Source organism: Phodopus roborovskii, unplaced genomic scaffold, assembly GCF_943737965.1.
Source record: "Phodopus roborovskii unplaced genomic scaffold, PHOROB, whole genome shotgun sequence".
In the NCBI taxonomy this organism is placed as follows: domain Eukaryota; kingdom Metazoa; phylum Chordata; class Mammalia; order Rodentia; family Cricetidae; genus Phodopus; species Phodopus roborovskii.
Genome location: NW_026126525.1, coordinates 29,207,988 through 29,234,686, shown reverse-complemented (window position 1 = coordinate 29,234,686; position 26,699 = coordinate 29,207,988). Strand labels below are relative to the sequence as shown.

The 26,699-nt window shown below is 42.8% G+C and overlaps 2 protein-coding genes across 2 annotated transcripts in view; both read right to left on the bottom strand.

Moving 5' to 3' along the window:
* Nucleotides 1-3,335, bottom strand: part of Txk (TXK tyrosine kinase) — a 52,571-nt gene extending 49,236 nt beyond the window's left edge. The window contains exon 1 of the mRNA XM_051198081.1: nt 3,262-3,335. Within this exon, the coding sequence (XP_051054038.1) occupies nt 3,262-3,277 (16 nt within the window). The 5' untranslated portion in view covers nt 3,278-3,335. The remainder of the gene's footprint in view (nt 1-3,261) is intronic.
* A 2,298-nt stretch (nt 3,336-5,633) lies between these two features.
* The window catches only part of Tec (tec protein tyrosine kinase), a 68,800-nt gene continuing 47,734 nt past the window's right edge, over nt 5,634-26,699 (bottom strand). The window contains exons 9-18 of the mRNA XM_051198080.1: nt 22,526-22,580; nt 20,365-20,444; nt 18,624-18,757; nt 15,533-15,607; nt 13,905-14,076; nt 13,368-13,584; nt 10,271-10,335; nt 7,600-7,718; nt 7,360-7,517; nt 5,634-6,276 (exon numbers count right to left, since the gene is read on the bottom strand). Of these exons, the coding sequence (XP_051054037.1) occupies nt 6,193-6,276; nt 7,360-7,517; nt 7,600-7,718; nt 10,271-10,335; nt 13,368-13,584; nt 13,905-14,076; nt 15,533-15,607; nt 18,624-18,757; nt 20,365-20,444; nt 22,526-22,580 (1,159 nt within the window). The 3' untranslated portion in view covers nt 5,634-6,192. The remainder of the gene's footprint in view (nt 6,277-7,359; nt 7,518-7,599; nt 7,719-10,270; nt 10,336-13,367; nt 13,585-13,904; nt 14,077-15,532; nt 15,608-18,623; nt 18,758-20,364; nt 20,445-22,525; nt 22,581-26,699) is intronic.

Genomic DNA, 26,699 nt, shown 5'->3' with positions numbered 1-26,699 from the left:
AAGAAATAAGTGCAGAAATGGATGCATTTGGGTAATGGTTCTTAGCCTGTTCTGAGTCTTATTGTTGCTGGGGAAGGAGTATAAGGAAGACTCCAGAAGCTTGAGGATCTGGATGGAGCATGAGGAGAGATTCCAGGGAGCAAAGGGTACTATGAGGAAAGGCGTGAGTTTTCTCTAGGACAGTGGCCTATGTGTTTCCCAGCTGCGATCAGGTCCCCCCTCTACCCCTCAAAGACATTCACAGAAGCAATGCTCTTACAACTGAGCTACACCCCCTGCCCCTGGTTGTGTTGCTTTGAGACAGTCTTGTGTAGGCCCAGCCGGCATGAAACGTCCTCCCTGGGTGTGCCCAGCTACGTCTGCTCTGCAGAAATGCTGACATCTTCCAGGTAAGGAGCCCACATGAGCTGGACTCTGCCGTCATCTCACACACCATCTCTTCTCCGCCTCACACCTCAAGGTCCTGCTTCCTAGAACTTTGTTGTCTGTGGGACCACAGTTCACAGGCTCACGGATCTCACTAGCTTTCTGGCCAGCTTGTGAATCGAAGAAACGCCAGACTGAGCCACAGAGCACATGGGCCCTGGACCACAAGCTGAGCTACCGGCTTCTGTGTGGGCAGGGGGGGACTGATGAGACTGGCCAGGGGAGGGGAGGGAGAGGTGCTATGGGATCTGCAAATCCGCACCCAAGAAGGCAGGGAAGCCTCACAGAGGTATACACAAACTGGACACAATTACCACTTTTTTTTTTTATACAAGATAGTTACAAGGGAAGCATGACATTATTTCAAGACAAAAGAAAACTCGAGTACTCTATTTGTGTCTATTTTAACACCCAGTCTGTGCATGAAAAAAAAAAAAAAAAAAAAAAAGAGCATCAACTTCAGCAGATGCAACCTTAGTGGAAGAGAACAAGTTAGTTTTTGATCTGTGGCACTCCCTGCCCTTATCACTACATACATTTTCTATTTCTGAGAACAAACTCTGGCCAGGATCCAATTACACTTGTATGAGAGCTTTGTTTGTGTGGACCAGGCCAGTTGTTCTCTTAACAGCTCAGCAGGGGCCCTGTGGTTCATGGCTCTCCAAAGCTGCAGTCAAACCAGGCCAGCCTGAAGCTAGAAACCACTTCTAGCTCGATTCACAGACATTGGCAGGCACTTGATTCGTGGCGTCTAGATTTCCAGGGCAGCTGATGATTTAAGGGGCAGAAAGGCTAGAGACAACAGCCAAGACAGGAGCTGCATCTTTGGACACTAAGTCTCAGAGATGACATGGCCCTGTTTTCGTATACTCTATTTGAGGGAAGTAAGTAGCTACAATGGCTTCCTAAGAAGAGGGATTGATTGTTCACGGCATATCTACCTGGAAGCAGACAACACCAGAGGCCAGCTTTGGAGGATGCCTGCCTCAGCCACTCTGCTTATCTTCACTTAATAACAGTAACAATGGGTCATTCGCTTTGCAGGGTTGGTGTGAGAGTATGTTCTGCCCACCATTTCCTTCTACTTTACAACTTGAAAACAATAAAAGGACAGAAAAAAAAAAAAATAGATGAAAAGTGCTCCAGAAGAGGTAAGTTTTTCTAATCCTCAGCCATTGCATGAGGATCTTGGCATCTAAATAAATGTCTGAGTCTATTCTCATGGTAACTTAGCTGCTCAACACACTGGCAATTCCAACCACACTTCATAAATGTAACTTCATTGGAGCAGTGTCCTTGGTCCCTGTTCAGAACTTGCAATCATTCCATGTGATCAAAATCCCACCCTCCACAAAGCACCTCCCCTTCTCTTCCAGCAGCTTGTGATCTAGGTTGCCATGGCAGCCCTTAGAGCAAGTGAGGTGTTAGGTAAATGATTGGCAAATACAAATGCGCATCCTTAAGTTCAATAGACCCTGGATCATGCTTGGCATTCCTTGTGCATGGTCAACACTGGTTATTTCACCCAGAAGAAAAGAGAGCATTGTTTCTCTGTAGCTTAGGGAAGAAGGAAACAGGCGGTTCTTACCATTCAATCAGACTACCAGATGCTGGATGATACAGGGCAATGGCATTAAAATCAGTCCTTTCCAGGCCAAGGGGAATGATCAACAAAGACTCCACAGCTAGCTAGTCTCCTGCTTCAACCCTAGACATCCTAGACTTTGTCTCACCACCTCCCCCACCCCTGCACGCCCACCCCCACCATACACACAACTAACTACTTTAAACACAGCTAAGGCTTCCCCTCGTTCTGACCTCAGGAAAACAATGAGGGCCTTTAATGTTCCATACCCTGTCACTACTCATCAGTGCTCTGCTTTTGGGGAGGTGGGGACATGTGACAATTCTTTGTAGCTTTTTCTGCTTTGATCTGCTTGGCTTATTTCAGATAACAGGAAGCCTTTTGTTTTATATTTTGTTGTTGTTTTGTGTTAGTCTTCGTGAATCAAGACTGTAAATCTTATGCAGGAAGGCATAACTAAAATACCATGTGCTTGTTTCTAAAAATCCTACCTATGTGCGTGGGGTCCTAACAAGGAGCTATGGCTTAAAGAGATATGTCAAACTCACAATCTGTTTTTCCTGATGCCAGCTAAAAATCAGAATTCTGGGCTAATCTGAAATGACTGAGCTCTGCTGGTGTTTGATTCCAAAGACCAACTAGAGTTAAAATCAGAGGTGGTCTTTTCTTCTTCTGTTTTAAAAGCTATATACATAATTAGCCTCTCTGGGTCTTAAAGTTGAATTAGTGAGTGTTTCTAAAAATTACACTGGAGCTTTAAGAGCAGCTCTCAAAGTAGCGTGTTGATGCATCTGTCATTTTTAACCTATTATTTCTTCCTGATATCCAAGGGAGGAGGCAGAAAGGGAGTCCTTGAGTTCATATGACCATGGTGATCCTGTCAAAGCTGAGGCAGGACCAGAGCAAGAGTTTGGCCTCCTGGCCTTCCACTCTGAGCTCTTTAACATCTGAGAAACAGACATCATATGATACTGCCCTAACTTCCACACATGGAAGTACACTTTTGTTGTTGTTGTTGTTGTTGTTGACTGTTTTCATTTGTGTCCTCAATCCTCAAGCATACAATTTTAACAGGAGACAGTCACTGTTTAAATAATCCACAAAACCCTGTCCCTACATTTGAAGACATTATCTTCAAGATTCCACAAATTCCACGTTTTAGCAACAACCTCCCCTCATGTTGTAGACACAGGAACATACCCATAAGCAAGCCCTGACATTAAATGGCAGGCAAAGCCCATCTTACTTACAAGATGACAGAATCATGGCTGCCCTGTCGCCTGGGCACACACAGAAGCCTTGGTTCTTCGGCCGAGTTCCACTCACGGCAGCACATTTTTCAACTGAAAGCATGGTTGGCCCGTGACGTTTCTCAAAGCCAAAGTTTACCCCACCTATTTTCCTGTTCTGAAACCTCAGAGGAGTGTGTGAATGACAGCCCAGTGGCCTACATAAGAGAGTTCAGAACTCTGTATCCACATCTGAGGTGTTTGTTAGCACTTCCTCGTGCCTACATGTGTGGGTGTGTCTAGAAAACATTTTGAAGAAATCATAGAATTTTGGTTAAAGGGGACCTTAAAAATGGTCAAGTCAAAATGTCCTCCCTGGGCAGAGACTGGAAGAAAGGAACAGACAAGAAGGGGTTTTATTTGCCCAAGGGCTCACAGTGGTACAAGGAAAATTGCATTCTAGGATTACAAATATTCAACCTAAGGTGTTTGGTCCAGGAAACTGATTTGGGATTAAGTGAGAATTGGTGTGGTGCATGCCTTTAATCCCAGCACCCAGGGGCAGAGACATGTGGACCTCTGTGAGTTCAAAGCCAGTCTCATCTATATAGAGGGTTGCAGGACAGCCAGGGATACACAGAGCTACCCTGTCTCAAAAAAGAAAATGATTCCAAAATGTTGTCAGTGTTGTTTTGTTTTCCCATAAGAAGTATTAGTATGGGTTAGGGAAATGGCTCAGTAGATAAAGAGTTTGACACAGAAGCATAAGGACTTGAGTTCCAAGCCTGAGAACTCACATAATTGACAAGTGGGTGTGGTTTCCCACCAGTAAACCAAGTGCCTGAGAAGAGGAGACAAGAGATCCGAAGGGCAAACTGGATAGCTAGACTGGCCAAATTAGCCAGCTCCGAGTTCAGCTGAGAGACTCTGCCTCACTACATAAGGTGGAAAGCAATCAAAGAGGACGTAGGACACCAGCCTCTGGCTTTTGTGGTCACACAGGAGCACCCCCAGACATACATGTGAAAAAAAGAGGCATCTGAAAATGTTCACACAGGAACTATACCTTCTTTTCACTCTCCTCAGCACCAGCTACTTCCTCTCACAGCTCTTCCAGGCAGAAGGAGGACATGGGGGGTAGGGAAGGAAGAAAGTGTGACAGAGGTAGTAAGGCATACCTGCCTATGACAGCTCTTTGAAGGGGTTTCACGTCATTCAAAAAGTGCATATGGTTTTGTGATGTGGGAAGTTAGAAGGAATGTGGCAGGTTGTGACAAGAATATTTTGCTTTCCCCCTATTATAAAAGGTCCAAGCAAGGAATGTGCATAGCCTTCAGCACGGCCTTCAGTTTGGCGGACACAGAAACCTGACCAGAGAGATGGTTCTCCATAGCCAGAGGGAAGAGGACTCTTGGGGAAGGCAGCTCCTTCCTGTGTTCATCAGACACTCCAGGGTGGAAGAGATCACAGTAGCTCCCAGGGGACATTGACTTGTGAAGGGATAGTCCTTACCATCCTTGGCTTTGGGGGCTCACAAATACCCAGAGCAGTGTGTTGGATATATAGTAAATGGTTTCTACTGGTGGTAGCATGGTTGGCTCCTTTTCCATGAAGCTCATGAAAAAGAAAAGGAACTGTGAGTGAGAAACCCACTCACTCAGACAAACTGGTCAGCAGGGTCTTGTGCGAGGCTGAGATGGACAGTCTCACTAATCCAGAGACCCAAGTCCAACCAGGCTTCTTGAAAAACATACAGCAGCTCAGGACACCTTCTCTATAGTTTTTCTTATTTCTTTTTGGTTTTTCAAGACAGGGTTTCTCTGTATTGTTTTGGAGCCTGTCCTGGAAATCTTGCTCTGTAGACCAGGCTGGCCTCGGACTCGGAGAGATTGGCCTGCCTCTGCCTCCCAAGTTCTGGGATTAAAGGAGTGTGCCACCAACACCTGGCCACCTTCTCTCTAGATCCCTTGGCAGCACCCTGGACCACCACAGGTAAGCTGCTCTGGGGACCTCCTCGTGTTGGGCACCACTTTGTCATAACACGTCTGGCCCAGGGCCCGACTCTAACAGCTCTGGCCACCATAGTCAGGGTCAAATAGCACATGACAGGCCACACTGTGGTTCAAGTTGAACAGAGGTGTATGCTTGTATGAGTCTACTTGTGAATCAGGCATTTAACAGTTGAAGGACCCAGGCTTTCTTCCCTTCAGAAAGCAATATTCAATCCTTGGGGGAAACAGATTTGGCAGTTGTTAGAATTAGGACTAGACATTCTCTAACCCTAAAAATTTCAGTGATATTGACCTATGTAAGTTCAATGACAGCCTGGTCTACATCATGAAACCCTGTCCCCCAAAACAAAAACAACAAAACTTTCAACTAAAGAGGCAAACTCGTGTTTCTTATAAATATATAATTTTATATATTATATGTATTTACAATATATACAGTATACATATTTTTTAATGTAATAATAACATGTTTGGAAAGAGATGTTTTGAGAACAAAGGATACTATCTATTCAGGTGGGTTCCTGTTTTTCCTAGAACTCAGCTGTAGACAACACTCCAGGCCCAGGTTTATGTAGATGCCCAAGGGCATAGAAGAGTTTCTAGGACATGGCTCTTCCCCCTCCCAAACACCTTGGCTTTTCTACTAGCACCAGCTAACATAGGCCCGTGTTCATCTCCAAAATGGGCAAACCCTGAGGCCTGGTCCACTGCTGGCACTCGTGCTCTTGAAGGAATGAGCAAGTGAGTGCTTCAAGTCAGCTGCTCTAAGACACCATCTCTGCACCCTAAAAAGCAGTCACAGAGCTGAGGCTGGGCCGGAAGAAAAGGCTTTGAAGTTCCCGCATTGTAAGGAGTGCTGTCTCTACTCCTGGGTGCCAATGAATCACGGTCCCCACAGCATGTTATTTCCTCCTCCTGCCTTGGGAACCAGAACCACCATTTATCTTCCAAAAGTTTCTTCACATTCAACCAGTTCATCTATAGTGCGCAGCAAATCTTCAAACGAAGGCCTTCCCTCTGGTTTCTTCAAAAAGTCAAAGAGAAGCTGTGAGTTTCAGAATCCATTCCCAAGAAAACTCTCACTGTCCAATCCTGCAGAACACTGCACAGGCAAGACTCAGGAGCTGGGGGAACAGGCTGGCCTGTCCGTGCCAAACTTATTCCGTGGCTTCTAGACTCCTTTTTTATCCCCTGCTGCCATGTCCCTGTTCAGGGACCTACTAGAGCTCCATAGCACCTAAGAAATCAAGTCTTACTCATTTGGAGGACCCTCTGTGACCTGCCCCTCCACCATCATCTTGTCACCTAACCTCATTTCCCACAAAAAGCCTCACTCCGACTCTGTTAAATCAGACTATGCTTCACCCTCGGGCACATACACCGTGTTTACAACCAAATCGTCACCTTTGCTCATGTTGCTCTCTGCTTCCGCTTCCTGCCCAGTCGGCCTCTGCCCACCCCAATCAGTGCTTGTGGGAGCTATCACAGCCAGTGACAGGGAGCCTCAGCTTTGGTGCTGGATGGGCTTCTCATGCTCTGTGGGTAACTGGTCCTGGGCCAGCATCGCCCTCTGTTAACTGGTCACAGTACAAGTGTCTATACATTAAAGGGTTGTTCTGAGAACTAACAGTAAAGAACTCCATACACAATACATGTGAACTCCCGTCTCTCAAGAGTCTCTCTGGTGTTTTAGCTCTCCTATGGAGGTGACATTTCAATGCTTCTAGAGATTAAGTAAGATACCCAGAGACGCTGAGATCAAAGAGCCCTTCTCTAGAAAGAGCGATGCTTAAGTCCCAGCTACTGCACAAGAAGGGGAGGAGCAACTTCTCCAGCCTTATTCCAAAGCCTCCCCCTGGCTGTGGAGGGTTCCCACTTGGGAGTAAGGCATCAGCCTGAGTACATGAAGCTAACTCTTAGCATTCTCCATTCCTTCAGATTCTTCTCAATATTTAGAACTGAGAAAAAGACTTGGCTTTCTGCTGGATCTTGAAATCCCTGTGCAGAAGGCAGGCCCTCACTAGCTGTGAAGACAGTACCTTCCCCATCCACCAGGCCCATCACTGGATGTTTTACAGATCATAAGAGAACACAAAGAAGTAGCTACCTCCTGCCAACACCTCAGCATCACCTCATACAAATATTTGGATGCCAACTTCGGCCGGTGGAGTCGATGGCCTCGAGTAACCATGGTTACCACTTCATAATTGGTGTTCTTCTCAAAGGGCATCCTGCCTTCTGTGAATACTTCCCACATTAGAACACCTACAGAACAATAAGTTTATTCAATGATGTGTCTGTTTCTTCCTCACAGGGAGGGGAAAGAAATGCACATTGTTGACCTTACCAAATGACCAGACATCTGACTTGCTGCTAAAGCGGCTGTAATTAAACACTTCTGGGGGACACCACTTCACAGGAAACTTGGCACCTGAGGAACTTGTGTACTGATCATCCAGAACATACCTAGGGTGAGACACACCATGGGTTACCCCTTTGCATGTCAGACGTGGGTTTTCATTTGCCCCTTACAAAGGCAAAACAAGACAGTAGCTGAAGTCTACCATGCACCATGTACCTACCTGGCTGAAGTGAAACATTCAGCTCATGGCTGATATCTATCTTCTGGCAGTGTCTATCTCCTCAGCATAAGTTAAGGAGGAGATAATCTCAGAGCCCTAGGATGAACACCTTCACTGCTCTGCTGTTCATCTTTCTTTTTTATGAGGCAGAAACATTATATAATTGTTGCAAAGTTTTGGGTGTGTGATTTTGTTCCCTGAACAAAAGATCTAAAGCAAGAGCTGCTTAACGGAAGTGGTGTCACGTGAGTAGAGATCCCCAGGCTCTGAGCTGGTACAGCTCCACAAAGTACAAACTAAAACTACAGCACCAGAAAATAAGCGAGGAAAAAAAAAATCAGAGGCGAAGAAGAAGTATAAAAAGATAGTAAGTGTATTTATATACCATAACACCATCCATCCACACACATACTCAACTCCTTTTCTAAGTGAACATACATAGGTTCATCCAGAAAGAAACACAGAAACTGTAACTAACACTGACCACTCCCTGGGAGAATCCTTGATTAGTGATGACTGTGAGGACTTCAGCACCTACTTATCAGAGGGGTCATGAATGCACTGTGTATTTATATAAAGTTAATTCTAAAGCTGCCAAGTGCAAAGAATCAAATGACTGCACAAGCTTCCTCTTTTGGAGGGTACAGATAAAGATGCTATCAGGCAGACAGTGCCATCTTGAGCTGGATCAAAGACTTGTCAGTCAGGCGAGCCTGAATTTAGTGCATAAAGAGTAGTTTTACAAGGACTGGTATAAAGGTACCAACTTCTAAAGAGATACACTAAGAAAGTGGAGGGCCACTAAACATCTTTACATACAGCTGAAGAGGAGCCTGGGTAATTAGGGCTTTTGAGAGCTGGAAGCTGTCAGTGACATTCTGGCCTCCCTAGGCCAGCATCTTCTTGGGAGCAGATCTTGGCCTCAGAAGACCCAGTACTTCTCCGCCTTTGTAACTGTTCTCAGACCTGCCTCTGGACCGACTGCCTGGGCTCTCTTCTGGTTCTCTAGGAGGTGACTAGTTCCAGACTTCAGGTGGTACTACTCTGGCTTCTATTATTTGGTGGCTGTTTCCTGTGGTGTCCACTCAATGTCCCCATGTGACAAGTCTTTCTGGTCACCAGATCTCCAGGAGCTACCTCCCCGCCCTCCAATCCCAAGTCATCTCTTTCACAAAATACAGCTGGCTTTTCCTGAGAAGGCCAGATAATACATAAGGGATTTCAGATTCTGCCAGGCACACAGGCCCTGTCACACAGCTCAAGGTTTTGCCTCTGCAGTGTGAAAGTGGCCACAGACAGCCATCAATAATTGGTCAAGCCTGTGTGTCTCAAGGGCACTGTTTTCTTTTCCTTCTTTTTAAAGGACAATGACTTAGATGTCAGATAATTTTCAGGAGTCTTGATGTGCTTTTAGTTTCCTTTTCACTGGTTTTGTTTGTTTGTTTGTTTGTTTGTTTTTAATGAAAAGCCCATCACCGATTCACAGGATGGATAAAAAAGACACAGATGAGACTGTCAGCCCACGGTTGCTGACCACGCCCCTCCGTCACAGTCATTCTCTCTAGGTCTATGTATCTCGTTTCTCAGGCATTTGAGATGCTTGTGGGCAGTCCCTTCCGTTTAGTCTGTCCTGTCCACAGGGTTAGAGGCTTCTCACATAGGAGGAACATGATTTCTAATATATCCATGACTCAACGGACGGAGGAGAGGCAAGATGCTTCTGAAGAGTCTATTTTTAACACTATTAAAATCACAAAAATGAAGAGATTAAAAACATTGCAACATTCCAGAAAAATTCTAAGAATTAATTAGCACTACAGAGAGGGAGAGAAAGAGGAGACAGAGAGAGAGAGAGAGAGAGAGACAGAGAGAGAGAGTGCATTTAATAGGCTCTAGTACCATCTAGTGGAGAGAATTACTAACCCAAAAACTATAGTCTCATTAACCTCACAACAGTTGAAGAGATTTCCCCCTTTGCTTTATTGGTGCAAATTATTCCCACATTAATTTTTCTAAAGGCACGGTCTCATGTAGCCCTGGCTGGCCTCAAATTTGGTATATAGTCCAGAATGACACTGAATGCGTATGAGAAGTATGGGTGCATATAGAGAACAGAAGTCAACCTTGGGTGGTATGGTCAGGGACACAGCCTATCTACTTTGAGACAGGTTCTCTCAGTGTCTCAGAGTTCACCAATTAACCTAGGCTGGCTAGCCAGAGAGCCCTGGAGTCCCCCAGTCTCTGCCTCCCTAGTTCTGGGATTACAAGCATGAGCCACCACTCCCAGACTTTTTCTTGGGTTCTGGTCAAATTCAGGTTTTGTGTTTAGGAGGCAAGCAGTTTATCTACTGAGCTACCTCCCAAGATCTTCCCATGTTTACCAACTAGTCAAAATAATGTGACCATCATTTAAGAGCATATGGTACTCAGTCATACCTGGCCATTCCAAAATCAGATACCTTCACAACTCCTGCTTCACTCACTAGACAATTTCTGGCAGCCTGGAAAACAACATTATGATGTTACAATTATTAGAAAGTCCTGCAATAAAGGAAAAAAAACACAAGTTCGATTTCTAGTAAATATAACAAAGTCAACACCAGAAAAGATGTAAATGTGTTGTGGAATATTAGTTTTAGGTTTTCTACCTTTGTTTAAGCTGTGACATATTTGTTTAATGATGCAAAGACGTGTTGTATTCTTTTATGTTGCATTTGTTTAACTCTGTGAAGCTGTGTTACTTTGCCTGTCTAAAATACCTGATTTGCCTAATAAAGAGCTGAATGGCAGGTAGCTAGACAGGAGAGAAAAATGGGTGGAGCTGGAGGGCAGAGAGAACAAAGGAGGGGAAATCTAGGGAAGAGAGGGGAAAAGGAGGAGAGGACACCAGGGGCCAACCACCCAGCCACCCAGCCACATAGTCACACAGACACACAGACAGAGACACAGTCACAGTCACACAGACACACAGACACAGTCCCACAGACACAGAGACACAATCACATAGACACACAGACACACAGATACACAGTCACACAGACACACAGTCACATAGATACACAGTCACACAGACACAGACACACAGACACGCAGTCACACAGACACACAGTCACACAGACACAGACACACAGACACACAGTCACACAGCTAGCCACAGAATAAGAAGGAAAGAAAGACATATAGAATAAAGAAAGGTAAAAAGCTCAGAGGCAAAATGTAGTTAAAGAGAAACTATATGATTTAATTAGAAAAGCTGGCTAGAAACAAACCAAGCTAAAGCCAGGCATTTATAAGTAAGAATGTTGCCATGCATTTATTCTAGAGCAGGGTGGAGGACCCTCAAAAAAAAAAAAAAAAAAAAAACACTCAGCAACATAAATGTGTCCATATAAATTGTGCAATAGACGTTACTTCCAACATGAATCTGAAACATCATGGAGAAATAACCATTAGAAATGACACAAGATATTCCAACACTGTCTTTAACATCATACTTAAAGAAGACCAATGGACATTCCAACCTTCTTCCCTGACCAGGTGTATTTTCTCACCGGCAGTGGCAATAACTCCTGAAGTCTGTAATCTAGATTAAAGATGACTTCTCTCTAGGTGACAGTAGAAACACACAGTCACCAAAGTGACAAGTAATCTGAGAGTGTTCATTTCAACAGTCAAAAGAAGGGCTACTATGTAAACATAGGATTTGCTTTATCATGTGTGATGTTTCTAATATATTAACACATGACATACTCAGCTAGTAAAACACAAATGTGCTTTTTGTTTTTTGCTCTATTCTTCAAAGTTATATGATTTGATAAAATAATTTGGTAAAATGACACTGTACTTCTTGGAAACAAGATCTGATATTAATGCCACAATCCATGGGACGAGGTGTAATGCTCTTGGGATGCTTATTGTTTTCTGTATGACAACTTTCCTTACACGAGTTTCCTTCTGAGAATATTTCAGAGCCTCTTCTCAAGTGAGATTTAGTGTCCATTTCCTGAATTACCTGCACCCTCCCATGGGGACAGATATAGTGCTGCCACTCACAAGCCCATAAAATAACTTTACCCAGAAGACAGGCACATCAGACTTTAAAGTGTGCTAAAACTTGCCAGAGATTACTATCTGGGGGGTGGGGTGGCCAAAACATCAAAATTGCTTTCAAGAAAATAAATTCTATGTAGACAAGTGCAAGAATCAGGAAAGTGTTCAGCCTGCATCTGTTTTATGAGATCAAAAATAAGGGCGGCCTAATTCATGAGTTTCAATATGACAATTAGCCTTTGTCACAGCTACACATAATCATCAAAATCAACGACATACATCACACCTATTTTACAAAGCCCTTTGCCTCATTTATATGCTATGAACTCTAAAATAGTGGAGTGAGCAAAGCAATGAAATATAAATTGCAAATCCAATTTTCAAATGGTACTAGCCTCTAACACATCTAGGAGATCAAGTCTTCCATTGCCAAATCCTCAGTTCTTTAGTATGCTTTAAATCTAGAGGATAGCATAGCAGCTAGAGCACTGATCCTAGAGGCAAACTCTCTGGGTTCAAATCCTGCCTCCACCATTTCCCTGACTACTGATAATATTTTATCCAATTGCACTCATTTCCTTTGTCTGTAAAATGGAAATAGGAATAACATTCCTATGGTTGCCATGATGGTCAAACGAGTTGGTGCTTATACAGTACAAAAGCAATGGCTGTGTCAGGTATGTTAAAATAAAATGCCTTGCTCCTGCTCTGAATGAATGGAGCTCCATCACAAGGAAGCTAAAACTAAAGTGGGAAGGGGGCAATGCAAATCCTCCCAGTTTTGGTAGAGGAATCAGGAAGATGGATTGTGCTATTTCATACTGAAAACAGTGGCGTTTGTGAAGAATGGCTGGGGAGGGAAAACAGAAGAGAGAGAAGAAAGGAGGATAAAGAAGGGAATTGAGATGTGTCTCCACCTCAGTCATTTAGAACGGGGGTTTTGTTTTCCTAGTATTTCCAGAAGTAATGAAAACTCCCGGAATTTCCTCTTAGTTGAGAGATAATGGACATGAGCTCCGGATTTCTCTGGTAGTTTCTGTTCACTGTATGTATGGTGGGAAACAGTCTGAGAGCTGGTCAGAAGGTCAGGGATAAAACCTAACTTCCCCATTTCTCACAACAGACAAGCCACGTTCGCTTCTCCAAAGCTAACATTCTTATCTATAACACAGCGGCAGGGAATAAATCTGCTATGATTAGCTATCTCCTGGGAATCTCCCAAAGCTCAAATAATTAATTCATGGAAACTTGCTTGGAGATATTAACTCTGTAAGTTATAAGATTTAATAAAAGGCCTTTTCCTTTAAAATGATCAAGTGATTGAAATTTACCAAGTTTTAAAATAATGAAATCTTGCTAAGGACAAAAACAGGGGACTGATACAACACAACTCACTGGCTAATGCAGTGTGACAAAAGAATCCAGCCAATGAGTGGGAAACCAAGTGGGAAGGAGAGTGGAAGGCCAGGGGGACCATGGTTACCAGGTCTCTGTGGATGAAGCTGTTTCTCTCCAGGTACTCCATCCCTTCGCACACATCCTGACACATGCTCAGCAGCACATCTCTACTGAAATGGCCTTGTCTCTGTCGGAGGAAATTCAGAAGGCAGCCCCGTTCCATGAACTCAGTAACGATGTAGATGGGTTTCTGTTGGGTGCATACACCATAGAGCTGCACCAGCTTGGGGTGTGTTAGCTTCCTGGAAACACAGACACACAGAGAGTTACCACAGGAAAAGAAACCAACAGGCCTATCTGCCAGGCGACAAAGGGGGGTAGAAGCTAGAAACTTACATCATGGGGACTAGAGAGATGGCTCAGTGGTTACGAGCACTGGTTGCTCTTCCAGAGTACCTGAGTTCGATCCCTGGCACCCACATGATGGCTCACAGCCATCTTTAACTCCAGGGGGATCTGATGTCCACTTCTGGCCTCTGCAGGCACTGTATGCACATGGTAACCAGAAATACATGCAGGCAAAACACCCATACACGTTAAATAATAATAGAAAAGAACTTACATCATGACCTTAGCTTCTTCTATAAAATCCTCCTCACACATGGCACCTTCCCGAATAGCTTTAATGGCTACTTTGTACTGGGCTCGCCACTTGCCAAGCCTCACCACTCCAAACAGTCCACTTCCCAATTCCCGCATAAAGGTCAGCTCTGATGGGTTGATCTCCCACTTCTCTGTAAGACAGATGAGAAAAGCAGACCTTTACAAAGAAGAGCAGTGTAAGTCCCTGGGGAAAAGAGATGTTCCAAACAAGATCAATCCCAAGTCCCGGATAACACAGTAGGAATTACCAGAAGACACAGAACAGAGGTGCAGCCTGTACCAAGACACCCAGACTCTACGGCCATTAAGAACTATGACAGCAACTGTTTTAGCAGTGACATACTTAGTTTTTATCTATGGAAAGTTTTTATATATAAGTAATGATGAAAATAGAAAATCCAGTGTTACTATAAAGTTTAATCAACTAAAACCCAACTCTATCAAGGCATGAAAAATAGTTATATAACTTGCACCTAGAGAATTATTTTGCTAAAACTATAGATTCCTCTCTTGGGCCCACAGGGTGACTCAAGCAGGGTTAAAACTTGGCATCTCTGCCTTCGCCAGCATCTGTCTTCTTTACTTTGGGTCACATACACGTGCAAAGAGCATCTGTCTAAAACCTGGTGATAGCTAATGTACCTTCTCCCCTTCATGGACAAAGGTGCAAAGGTAAAAGGAACTGAGGTATCTATCTTATAGATTTCACAACATCCTATTCTGGATGCTTAAAAGACACTAAATACCTCCAAGAGTTGTCTGAAACCACCTCTGACTCCAGGAGGAGCAGCGCCTTTCAGGGCAGACTGCCCAGCAAGTTTGGGTACAGTCAGTTACTCATGGATATCGCAGTTAAATAAGGATCAGGATAAACAAATAGGCCAAATAGAGTCGGGAGAAAGCAGTATGCTGGCCGGCTCCCCGGTAAGAGAAATACATAGATCAGCAGAAATGGGTTAATAATTAAGGCAGAGCTAGCTGATAAGAAACAAGTAACCGGGCCAACAGCGTTGTATCAAATACAGAGTCTCTGTGCATTATTTGGGGCTGGTGCGGTGGCGGGACAAGAGGCAGCGTGGCGGCAGGACAAGACCGGGTGGCAGGCAGAAAAACCATACTCTCGTTACACATGATGACAAAGCTGCACCCTGGAGAGAGAACCAGCTTGTTCCCTCAAGCAATAAAGACTTCTTCAGACCACCTTGTAGGACCGGATCTGAGATAATTATCAACCAGGTCACACTTGGACCAAGACTGCTCAGTCACACCTCCTGTCTGCCCTTCCCCAATCCTATCTCTGTTGGAGCCTGAAGATACCTTCAGTTCCTCTTCCTGACACACAGTGGTCAAACCTCTCCCTACTTTTTACCACTCCTTGTCCGTCCCTTGGTTGGCATTTTGAGACAGGTGATCGAGCCTAAGCTGATGGGGCCACCAGGGCCTGGGCCTCCTTTCCAGAACTCTGGTTACTATGTCCCCCCCCCCCATTTCACCTGGGGGGGTTAATTCCACACATCTACATTTGTATTGTAGAGATGAATTATTTTCAAGAGAAACTTGCCAATGCAACTACAGAATGAGAGTTACCATAGCTGAAGCCTGCAGTAGTTGGTGCATTCTTCCCCTTTGTACTAACCGGGTACCGCAGCCGGGTGACAAGCCCTAGAAAGTAAAGGCACTATTGCAGTTAATTTTATCTTTACCATTCTGCTTAGTCAGATGCTAAACAAAAAGTACATAGGAAAAACTCATTATTTCATCCTCCTCCTCTACATATACACACAGCACTGCAGAGTATGCTTTCAGACATTCTACACATTTCCTTTTAAATGCAATATTTATCTGGCACAAGGCTAGTTTCCTTTCTCCTCTCTAACACTGTGAAGAATATTAAAAAGATTTCTAGCGCTTATCATCAGTGAGTTGATGATCTCCTCCAATATGAGATCTGAACTAAGAAAGAGAATTGTATTAGTCCACTAAGAATTAAAGTGATTCATCTGATATAATGTTTGTGACTTAAGCATTAAAAGCATGCTCTGGGGAATGAGCAATGAGGAGTACCAACCACTGGAAATCAGAGAGGAAAGTCAAATCTTAAAGACCCCAAAGAGCCCTCTTCCAGGAACAGCTGTTTAAGTCTGTAATTCTGATGTATAGTACTTTTCTCATCACAACTTAAAACTGTATGTGCTTCTGGATTGATGACCAGCAAATGTCCACTATACTCTCCTCAAAAGATGGTTTGCTTCTTGCCCAAAGTATGCACTAAATACATGTCAGTTAAGTAAATTAAGATAATGGAAAATAAAACACAAGAAATAGAAAAAGAAGTATAATAAAAACAAGAGAATAACAGAACAAGGTTATGAAAAGGAGTTTTGTGGAAGAAAACTGGTAATAATTAATTGCTCAAATTTATTTTTGTTTGTCTGTTTGTCTTGTTTTATTTTGTTGGTTTTTCAAGGCAGGGTTTCAAGTCCTGGCTTTCCTGGAACTCAATCTATAGACCAATTGCCTCAAACCCAAGAGATTCTCTCAGCCTATGCCTCCCAAGTGCTGTTATGTGCCACCATGCCTGGCTTAATTGCTCAAGTAATAAACACATAATCGCAACATAACCCTACAAGCTCACTTGTAGACAAGTACCCCAAAGAGTCAAACCTCTGTTTCCATGCAAATGCAACATTAGTCATGAGATGCAAATGTGGAAACAAGCCAAATGTCCACACAATGGATTGTTACCTGTCAATAAAAAGGAGTAGATATTTTTCTCTGGCTGCCTGCCTGAAAATTTCAGCTTCCTCGGGATTTCTTACCTGGAACAGGTCAGACTTGAGCAGAACACACTAAAAATATGTCCAGTGAGTCCATAATAGAAAACACACACACATACACAAAGCAAAACAAAAAACCCTGAGGATCTACACTGTCCAAAATCCCCATAGCCTTTACCCTGGTATCATCATGCCTGGGGGTTGTGCATACCCAGGCTGCATCTTGTTTTACACAAGCAGATAAAGGAGCAATTTTGTCAAGGTAGGTGTGCTAAGATAGCTTTCAAGATTGGAAATTAGAAGGCCAATTGTCAATCTTGCTATTTAGTAATATTACACTGACATTGGAAGTAATTTCAGAATTAAACACAGACTTATAACTTGGCCTGGAAGCCCAACAATTGTGTAAATATTATACAGGATTCTGCATAATTTATACAACATACTGTATAATTCTCACATATCAGGAATTGGTAATTTTTATTTTTTTCTGATTATTTCAACAAGGAATACACAATAAAACATGAACACAGGTAAAACTGTTACAATGCACCAAAACAAAAACAAAAACAAAAAACTCTCAGTCACAGTATAAATGTATGAGTCTATTTCTATGAACTATCCAGAACAAGCAAATCTACTAAGACAGAAGTTAGCGGTTGGCAAGGGCTGAGCTGGACAAGACAGGGCATGGGTGACTTCTAATGGGAACAAGATTTCTTTGGAGGGATGATGACAGTGTTCAAGAAATTAGATTATGGAGATGTGATTGGTGGAACACTGTAAATATTCTAAAAGCCATTGATTCTAAAAGCCTGTATTTTAAATGCATGAATTCCATGGTGTATAAATTACATCTTAATAGTTTTTCCTATATCTGAAAAGTAGTAAATGACCTCATAGAACAGCAGCACACCTCATAAAGAGGGTCTTTGATTAACCTACAAGTCAATATTTCACAAGTACAATTAAGCAGCTGGCTATTGGACACCCTACTTGTTCATACTTTTAAAGTAAAAAATGCTGGAAAACCAGCTGTGGAAAACTTTTTTTTTCCTATTTGTTTGATGTTGGGTGTAACACAGATTCAAGCTGCTGAAAAGGAACCTGTGTGACATGATGTGGTTCACTTTACAGATTTTCAGCTTCAGCATGGTGTGAAAGCAATATGCATTCCAAGAAAAGCATCCTTTTTGAATCTAGACCTTCTCTGAGAATAGTGAATTTTGTTTGGTCCTAGGCTAGTGTTGTAAGATAGGATACCTTCCAGTTGTGTAGAGTAATGAGACATCACTCCCAGCCAATCATGTAACCATGAGGGTCATCCACTGGTACTCTATAGAGTGTCACATCACAAAGCCAGGATGCTCAGTAGATTAGCTGCACTAAATACACTTTCTACTTTGGACATTTTCAACTTCAGATAGTTTCATTGTGACATAATCCCACCATATGTTGAGGAGTGGTTCCTTGGAAACTTTCAGCATAAACTGAAACCCTGGCTCATGTGAAACCTATGACCATTCTACACACATCTTCAGTGTTTGTTTGTTGAGATGGGGGACATCCTTATATTGCCCAGACTGGCCTTGCAATCTTTGACTCAAGTGATCCCCCAACCTCAGCCTCCTGGGTTTCTCATAAAGTAGGCACATCTTGGAATTTTTGTTCAGTGCCAACGTATTGAGGTGTGAATATTCACATGCATTAAAGATCTTGAATCCTCTAATGGAAAAGGCATTTCTATGAAATCTGATACAATTTCTGGTTTTTCTTTGGATCTAGAATATCTTAACATGTAATAATTTTTACATCAATCATACTTTAAAGATAACTACAAGAACCCACCTTCTGAAGAACTCATAATCTATCTGATCATGTGATTACCAGTGCTCACTCACCTGCTGCATTGTGCTTATGATATTCAATGATCTCAGGAATTGACCCAAAAGCATGCTTTTCCGCTAGGTAATACTTCTTTGGAGATGTTGCTGTTTCCTTTATGTGATAATGCCTGAACCCTGATGAACCTTCTCTATTAAAGAAGAACAGAACAAAACACTGTATTGCAACCAGGTTGAGATAACGGAACTTCACTCACAGATGCTATCTAAGGGCAACCTTGTTATGACCTCTTTCTACTGGCTCCTTCTATTCCTGACACAAATATTAATTTTACAATGCTTTTAGCTTTTTGACCCATATCAAGAGGTGGATGTGTTGAAAGTGATCATGACAATAAACCTGGCTGCTTGCATGGGAATGAAAACAAGAACATCTACCATCTCTGCCAGCCACAGTGGAATTTTAATTTACTGTTAGCTCCTGTCCCACAGAGACATAGACCTGAAATGCCTAGAACACTCTCCCTTCTCAAAGGGAATGGACTAGACTTAAAATTAGACATTCTATTGTAGATACCGTTCTGGAATACAGATCTCTAGTCATCTCATGCTTTAAATTCGAGATGGTTCATAATTGCTCTTAGGGCAGAGCTGGGATTCCTTGACCCTTATGTGACCCGGAGTCTGCTTCCACCTCTTGGGTGCCCTTCCCTCCCTTGTTCCTGCTGTCTCTGTCATTCTATAGATACTACAGATATCCCTTGTCCTTCCCTGACCTCACCATCACCTCTCTCTCTGCTGAGTCAGCAACTCTCCCTTCCCTCAGGTTTTTCCTGTCTTGCTGTAAGGTCTCAGCCTAGATGTCATTTAAGAAAAGCTGAAATGTGTCTTGGCAATATAACATTCAAACAGTCCCTCCACCCCTTTATTTTTATGCTACCATGGCTGCCTGTCTGCAGCCCTCATTAAACTACTAAAGCCTACTCTACTCAATGTAGATTCCTTTGTGCATAGCTCACAGCACAGCAGTTATCCAATGAATGATACTAAATCTCCCATAGCTATTCTCAACAAACATGTATGTATGTATGTCTGTGCACACACACGAGTGGACAGACACACACACACACACACACACACACACACACACACACACACGAGAAACCATAGGGAAATTTTCTGGGGAAAAAAAAAAAGGTATAAAATATAGCCAGGTTTTAGAAATGAACACTAGATTTTTTTTTCCTAATGCTGAAATGGAGTATCTTACTTTAAAAATTAGGAACACATACAAGCAACATAGGGAGACAGAGTTCATATAAAAACTTTTAATTAAAAGAAAAATATGGGGCTTAATAAGATATTTCAGCAGATAAAATGCCTGCTATGAAAGTATAAAGACATGAGTTCGGATCCCCAGAACTTCTAAAGCTAGCTGTGCTGGCATATCCCTGTAACTGCAGTGTTGGCACAGAGAGAGACAGACTGATCGATCCCAAAAGCTCACTGGCTAGCTAGTCTAGCCAGTTGGTGAGCTCCAGGTACAGTGAGAGACCCTGTGCCAAAGCATAAAATAAAAAAAAAAAAATAAATAATGTGGAGAAACCATTGAGGAAAATATCTGGAAGTCAACTTCTTGTCTCCACATGTACAGGAGAGCACCCCTGCACTCACACATGCACAGGAGAGCACCCCTGCACCCACACATTCATAGAATGCTTATATCATACACCCCCACATCCCACATATACAATGAATAAAAAAAGCAACAAATAAAAACTAGTGTATAACTACTTACCCCCCAAACTTTGTGTAAAGGGAGACGGTGTACAAGCCTGGTTGACTGGAGTCTCTCACCATAAAACCACCTTCTTTATCCTAAAAATCCAAATTAAGACATCCCTTTTGAAAATCCCAGTGACTAACGATGTGTCAAAGATTCAAGGGTTTAATATTAGCATTTGATTATCATCATCTGTGTACAAAATCTGCTGTCAACAAGAGCAACAATAACAGTAGAGCCTTGTAGTCTTTCTACCCACGTGACTTTCTGCCCCAAACTCTGGGGCTATGAGGTGACAGAAGGCACACTCACATTTCCCAACTACAACTCTCACACATATTGCATTGTCCCTGCAGCTACAGACAGAGTCTTAGGCCCTTGGCAGAGCCTCCAGGCAGGCACCACTGTGCTATAATCCCTGGGCTAGTGAAAACAATAATTGGGAATCTCTTTCTGGGTTTCCAGCAGGAGCTTTCAGTGGCTCTCAGTGTCAATTCCTACCCACATAGCCTGTTTCCTATAAATACCTCAGTGCTCTTTGCAAGAATGTGTTAACCCTTAATTCCCCAGAAGTTTGATGTCAACTATCACTGTACAGAAGAGATGGAGTAACTCCAACAGAGATTCAAAACATGTCAACAATGTTGAGTGAGTAGTGGTTAGATTCCCATCAGATTTCCAGTTGAAGGGCAAGAAATGGAAGCTACACATCTTAGAGACTTCTCTACCAACATCATTAGGATTTCCATTGCTTTAAAATGAAAAATGTGTTTTATGGTTGAAAAATAAATTGTATTCTTATTTATAATAAAAACAATAGAATTAAGTAAGGCCATACAAGCCTATCTGGTAACAATTAGAAATAGAGATAGTAATTATGATCATGATTTCATTGGTAAAAAAATTAATAAGACCCACCATTTTGAAAACCAATTCTTTTTAAACATGTTCTCATATACAAAATGTATTTAATACTCAGACAGTCATTTGAGTAATAGTCTTGTTTTTCCTTCTTTTATCTTACAGGCCAGAAAGGGGGACACAAAAAGATGAGACAACTTTCCCCACGTCACCTGGCTAGTCAGTAGCAAATGGGAATTTGAAGACCAGGCTGCAAACCTACTGGGTACCCTCTAGCTGTCTCCAAGTGTGGTCTCCGGGAAGCCAGTAAGGATCCTGGCAGGTGGAATGAGCCTTGTCTGATAAACTATACTTGATGCTCAGCAAAGCCTTGGTGTAACACCCAGAAGAGGCAACACCTTGAACTATCACTAAGCAAAACAACTAGAATGTATATGTGGGAGCTGCAGACCTTGGCTTCTAAGTCTTCTTTCCTACCTTACAGACCCCCCCCCCACCTCCAAAAAAGACTAAAGCCATTCCAGCACGCTGAGTCTCTCTCAGCTCAGTGCAATTTCCTCTTTGCATACATTGTCTTTTCCTCTAACTTCACTGTAAGGTGTGAAAAATTCATTGTGACTATTACTATTAAGTTTAATTTACAAAATATATCATGTAACATGCATAACATTAATGTCAACTATTCTGAAACATACAACTTTAGTACATGGAAGTATTAAAATCAAAGCAGCAAATGATAAACCAGTAGGAAAGGTGGGTGGGTGCTGAGTGGTGGACGCCCCCTCACAATGCAGATGTCAAGGTGCCCATCCACACTCTGCTGCACACCAAAGAGCCAGCTGAGTCCTAGGCTTCAGAACGTGAGCGTACTCTGGCATAAGGCTTTACATAGGTCATTAATCTAAAATGAAGTCAGCCATCAAGGCGGCTCTAGTTCAGTATGACTGGTACCCTTATTAAAAGAGAAGATGTAGGCAGAGATAGAAGTACTGCATGGAGGAAGATGAAGATACGGGGTAGTAGAGCCATTTCCAAGCCAAGGAGAGGAACTTAGGCCCTCCCCTCACAGCCCCCAAGAACCAATACTACCGACGATGACTTTGGTCTGTATGCCTGCATAACTATGAAGTGATGGAGTTCTGACATTTGAACCACTCAGTCTATGTCTCTTCATTACAGTATACTACCACTCCAATACTCTCTTTCAAGTGATGTGAGAGACAGCTTGTATTTATATCACAGCCCCTCCAGGCATTAGGAATAAGTATAGAGAACCACTCATGAAGGATTCATTAAAATTAATCTGTGCACTTACTTCCGTCCTGAGGAGTTGCTCGGCTTTGCTTCTGTTGGTGTTTCTGCAATACCATCTGATCAGAAAGAGATGCTTATCAGATTCTGAAAATTATTTTTCATTCTTAACCTGACTGACAAGCTAATGCAGCTTATCAGTAACAAACGTTAAGAAGCACAACCACAGTAAGACAGCACCCACTTTCTCAACAGCAGTAAGACGTTCTCATATGCAGGTCTCCAGATTTTTCCTACCCACGTTCCTAGGAAGACATTCCTCCTCTGTTAAATGGAATCAAAGGCTACTTGTATGACATAACCTGAGTTTGTCACAGGACAGCTTTGCCAAACAATACAAGTTTTATATTTGTAGGCATGGAGGTGCCATATTCACTTGTTCTTTTCATTTAATGCAACAAATCATCTCCAAAGACCACACACATAGCAAGGACGAATTTTACTCCAATGATTAACACATGCAGGAAATGCCACTTTACACTACTGTCTTCAATTCAGATCAATTCTTTTCCTAGTCCCCATCTCATCAGCATGGCAGATCATCAGGTCACTGTGGTACCATTCACTGAATTTCATGTAGATCTCAAGTGCCAACAAATAAAGGACAGCACTGAACAAGAGGCCACCTGGGTGTCCCGGACTTTCTGATGCTCAGCACACATAGACCCCTGTGCTCACCCTGGCCTGCACATCGGTTCTGTGCCTTGTCTGAGCACCTACCCTACCTCCCCACCTGGTCATACCCTGAGGCCCTGCAGATCTGCCCCTTCTTGGCCTTTGCAAAGACTCCCTCTGTGTATTGCCATCTCCGTCCTCATCCCCAGAGACAGTCTACCTTTTGATCATCCCTCCATTTGACTAGAAGCAAGACTAGATTTTTCTGTCCTTCAACTTTAAATTGGTTTTGTTGGATGTTTTGTAGTAAATTCTTCATCACTGTCACATAACTAAAAATTACAAATGTCCTAAAGTTCTTGGGGCCTCTTAGGGCATCTGAACTTCCCACTATTGTCTCAGCCTATTCATAAAAGGCCTGGTTGTATTGTGTGGTACTTTTCTCTGAGATTAAAACATTCCATCCTGCAGGAAGCTCTTTTACACAGAAGGTAAACGGGTCAAAATAGCTTCAGAAGATCCCTGAAACTGACCAGATTCACTGGGTCCCCTCCCTCCCCAAGAATAAACAGCAAAGACTGCTGAGAGTTCTGCTGAGATAAGACAAATTGCAAAGAGGATTCTAAGACAAGTTGTCCAGTTGCCTGGAAGAAGCAAAAACTAGCCAAGCTGTCAAGAAGAGATCCATGGAGTCACCTGGAAAGGACACCCTCCAACCTGCTCAGCTGCCTACATGCTGTGCAGTGTGCTACAGGTTCCCAGCTCTTGTGAACTGTCACCCATGTTGGGTGAGGCTTCATGATGCAGCTGTCTTTGAGCCATTTCTGCTCCTGAAAGTAATCCCTCACCCATATTCTGTAAGTAACAGCAATGAAACTCATTGGTTCACCAAGTTGGACTTTTGTCTGTTGTTAGTTGAGTAGGGTGTGTGTGTGTGTGTGTGTGTGTGTGTGTGTGTGTGTTGCTTCTCACCAGTGTGTGTGTGTGTGTGTGTGTGTGTGTGTGTGTGTGTGTGTGTGTGTATGTTGCTTCTCACCAGGAAAAAGTCTTGTCACATAACAGGCCTTTGGTTCCAGACACCCTAGACAAGAAAATATAAGGGCTCCCCCTGTTTGAGAAAGGCAAAATCAGACAAGAAAAATGTCTGTCATCCAAAAGTGTTTAGAAAGCAGCTGAATGCTCAGTGAAGTTGTAATACACTGCAATGATGTCAGAGCTCACAATGATGAACCAGGCCTGGGAGTGAACAAGGTGTCCATCACACTTTATGAAATGAGGCCACGTTCAAAAAAACTGCTATTATGATCAGTCCATTCCATATGATCAATTCATTTCTGAATGCAATTGAAATACAGTGATAGAATAGATTCATTCTGTTACTAAAGCTTTTCTATTGGTATTAGAAATATTTATCAGATACCCAAAACTGTCACAAAAATTAGTCAAGAAAAGGTAGTTCAAGATGTTTGAGATCGAGAATTTTAATTTGTTAACAAAATAGAAGATCCAGTTTCACATCTTCAAAGTGAGAGCAAGGTTCAGGTGAAGAAAATTGGGAGGGCTACACTGTGGCTTCAAGATGCTAATAAGATATCCAGAACAACAAAGATGCCCCTTCCTTAAGGTCTGAATTTCAAGCCTTGGGAAAAGATAAAGGAAACTGTAGAGTTAAGGAATCTGTAGTACAAGAAGCAGCTCCTTGAAATGTGTTCTAATGAGTTGCTTTTACAGTGCCTGCAGTTTCCCCCATAAGATCTGTCCATTCTCAGGACACATCATAGTTTCCACCCAGTGTGTGTCACGGCCTGTGTGTTAGCAGCTTGGTGGCACTATGGGGAGACAGACCACGGGACCTTTCATTGATAGGACTTCACAGAAAGTCCTTGTGACATAAGGACACACCTCTGAAGGGAACTAGAGCACCCCTGACCCTTCCTCTCGGCTTTCAGGTTATAATGCAAGCAGGTTTGTTCTAGCGCATGCTCCCATCACAATTTCATTTTCACCAGTGCTAAAACAATGGCATCAAAATATCATGGAGCAGAAACTCCAAAACTGCAAGCCAAAGTGAAGGCTTTCTCTTTACAAGGTCTTTTGTTACAGTGATGTGTTGCTGAATAATACAAGATGCAAACCCAGACCCTTTAGGGTCTATTGAGTGATAAACAAATAGATGAGTTAACTGTCGATAGCTACTTTGTAGCAGCTGTGTCCAGCTTCTCTCTCTCTTTGTCTCCTGTCCCTGTCCCTGTCCCCAGGCAAGAGAAGAACCTTTGATGAATTCATCCTGCAAGGAAGTAAGACACACAGAAGAAGAATGTGAAGGAAGTCACAAGGCATAAGGAGACAGAGATGCCAGCACACAGACCTTTCTATAAGGTTGGAGATGCCTCATTAGAGTTTAACACCTTTTGCTGAAGGAAAGCTACATTTGGAAACAATACCCAAGATTTATGGGTAATTTGTCATCCTTCTCTCAGGTACCAATACTCCAGAATGAATTTGTTTTTCAAATTGTCTGGATAGCTAGCTCACAACCTTCCTGAGGAATGGGATATTACAGCAGTGTCTGAAGGCCAGGGAAGAGGAGGAGGTTTGAGGACACCCAGTCTTCTGCAAATGTCAAACTACGACCAAGTTTCTAGGGGAGGACAAGTAGGAGTAAATCAAGGAAAAAAAAAAAAAAGAGGTGAAGGAGAGACACAACCAACCAACCAACCAACCATCTTTGTCTTTTCTCTATTCTGTCCCTACCTCCTAGGCCTACTCAGAGCTGTTCCCACACATTCCACTGCTCCTGCCATTTCATTTTGACTACCTTATTCCTTTCACATCTTTCATTCAAGAGCACCTCCCTCTGACCATCCTAATGAGTTTCCCTATTTCTTTTTCTTTATGTGGATTTTTCTGAACCTCTGTTATCCAAACTGCTGGCAGAGTATAGAAGTCAAACTAGATTACTGACAACCCTGGTAGTCCTGGGTCTAACCCAGGGGCAGCCGCAGCCTGGGATTCCTAGTTGGCCCAAACAAATAGAAAAAACAGTTGATTTAACATCCATGAGGCTGTGGAAGATGTTTTACTAATGGGATATGCTACCCCAACCAAAAGAAACCAAGCAGAGCATAGTGGGGAGAAAAGCAGGAGATGGGGACTCAGCCTGCCAACCTTGAGGTCAGTCTTCAGCTTCACTGCCTGGCATAATGACAAACTAGAATCCCTGTCCCTAGCACAAAATGCTGTGGGGACTTCCACACTAGCGTTATGGAGAGGAGAAAAATTCTTCAGAGAGATTAAATTTCCAAGTGACAATATAACCAAAACACTCATGTCCTAGTTACAAACTATTTGAAATCCCATGAGTCATAAGGAATCTTCATAGTTACAGTAGGATTATCTGGTTTCCATGAACCAAATTGTCAGTTAGCTCTTGGTTCCATTATTTCAAATCAGTTCAAGTTTGAGCCTTTGGGCTTCTACCCTGTTTCTAAGGATTTCATTATATTTTCCTAAGATGCATTTAAGAGCCAAACCACAATACTTTACACAATCACCTATCACAA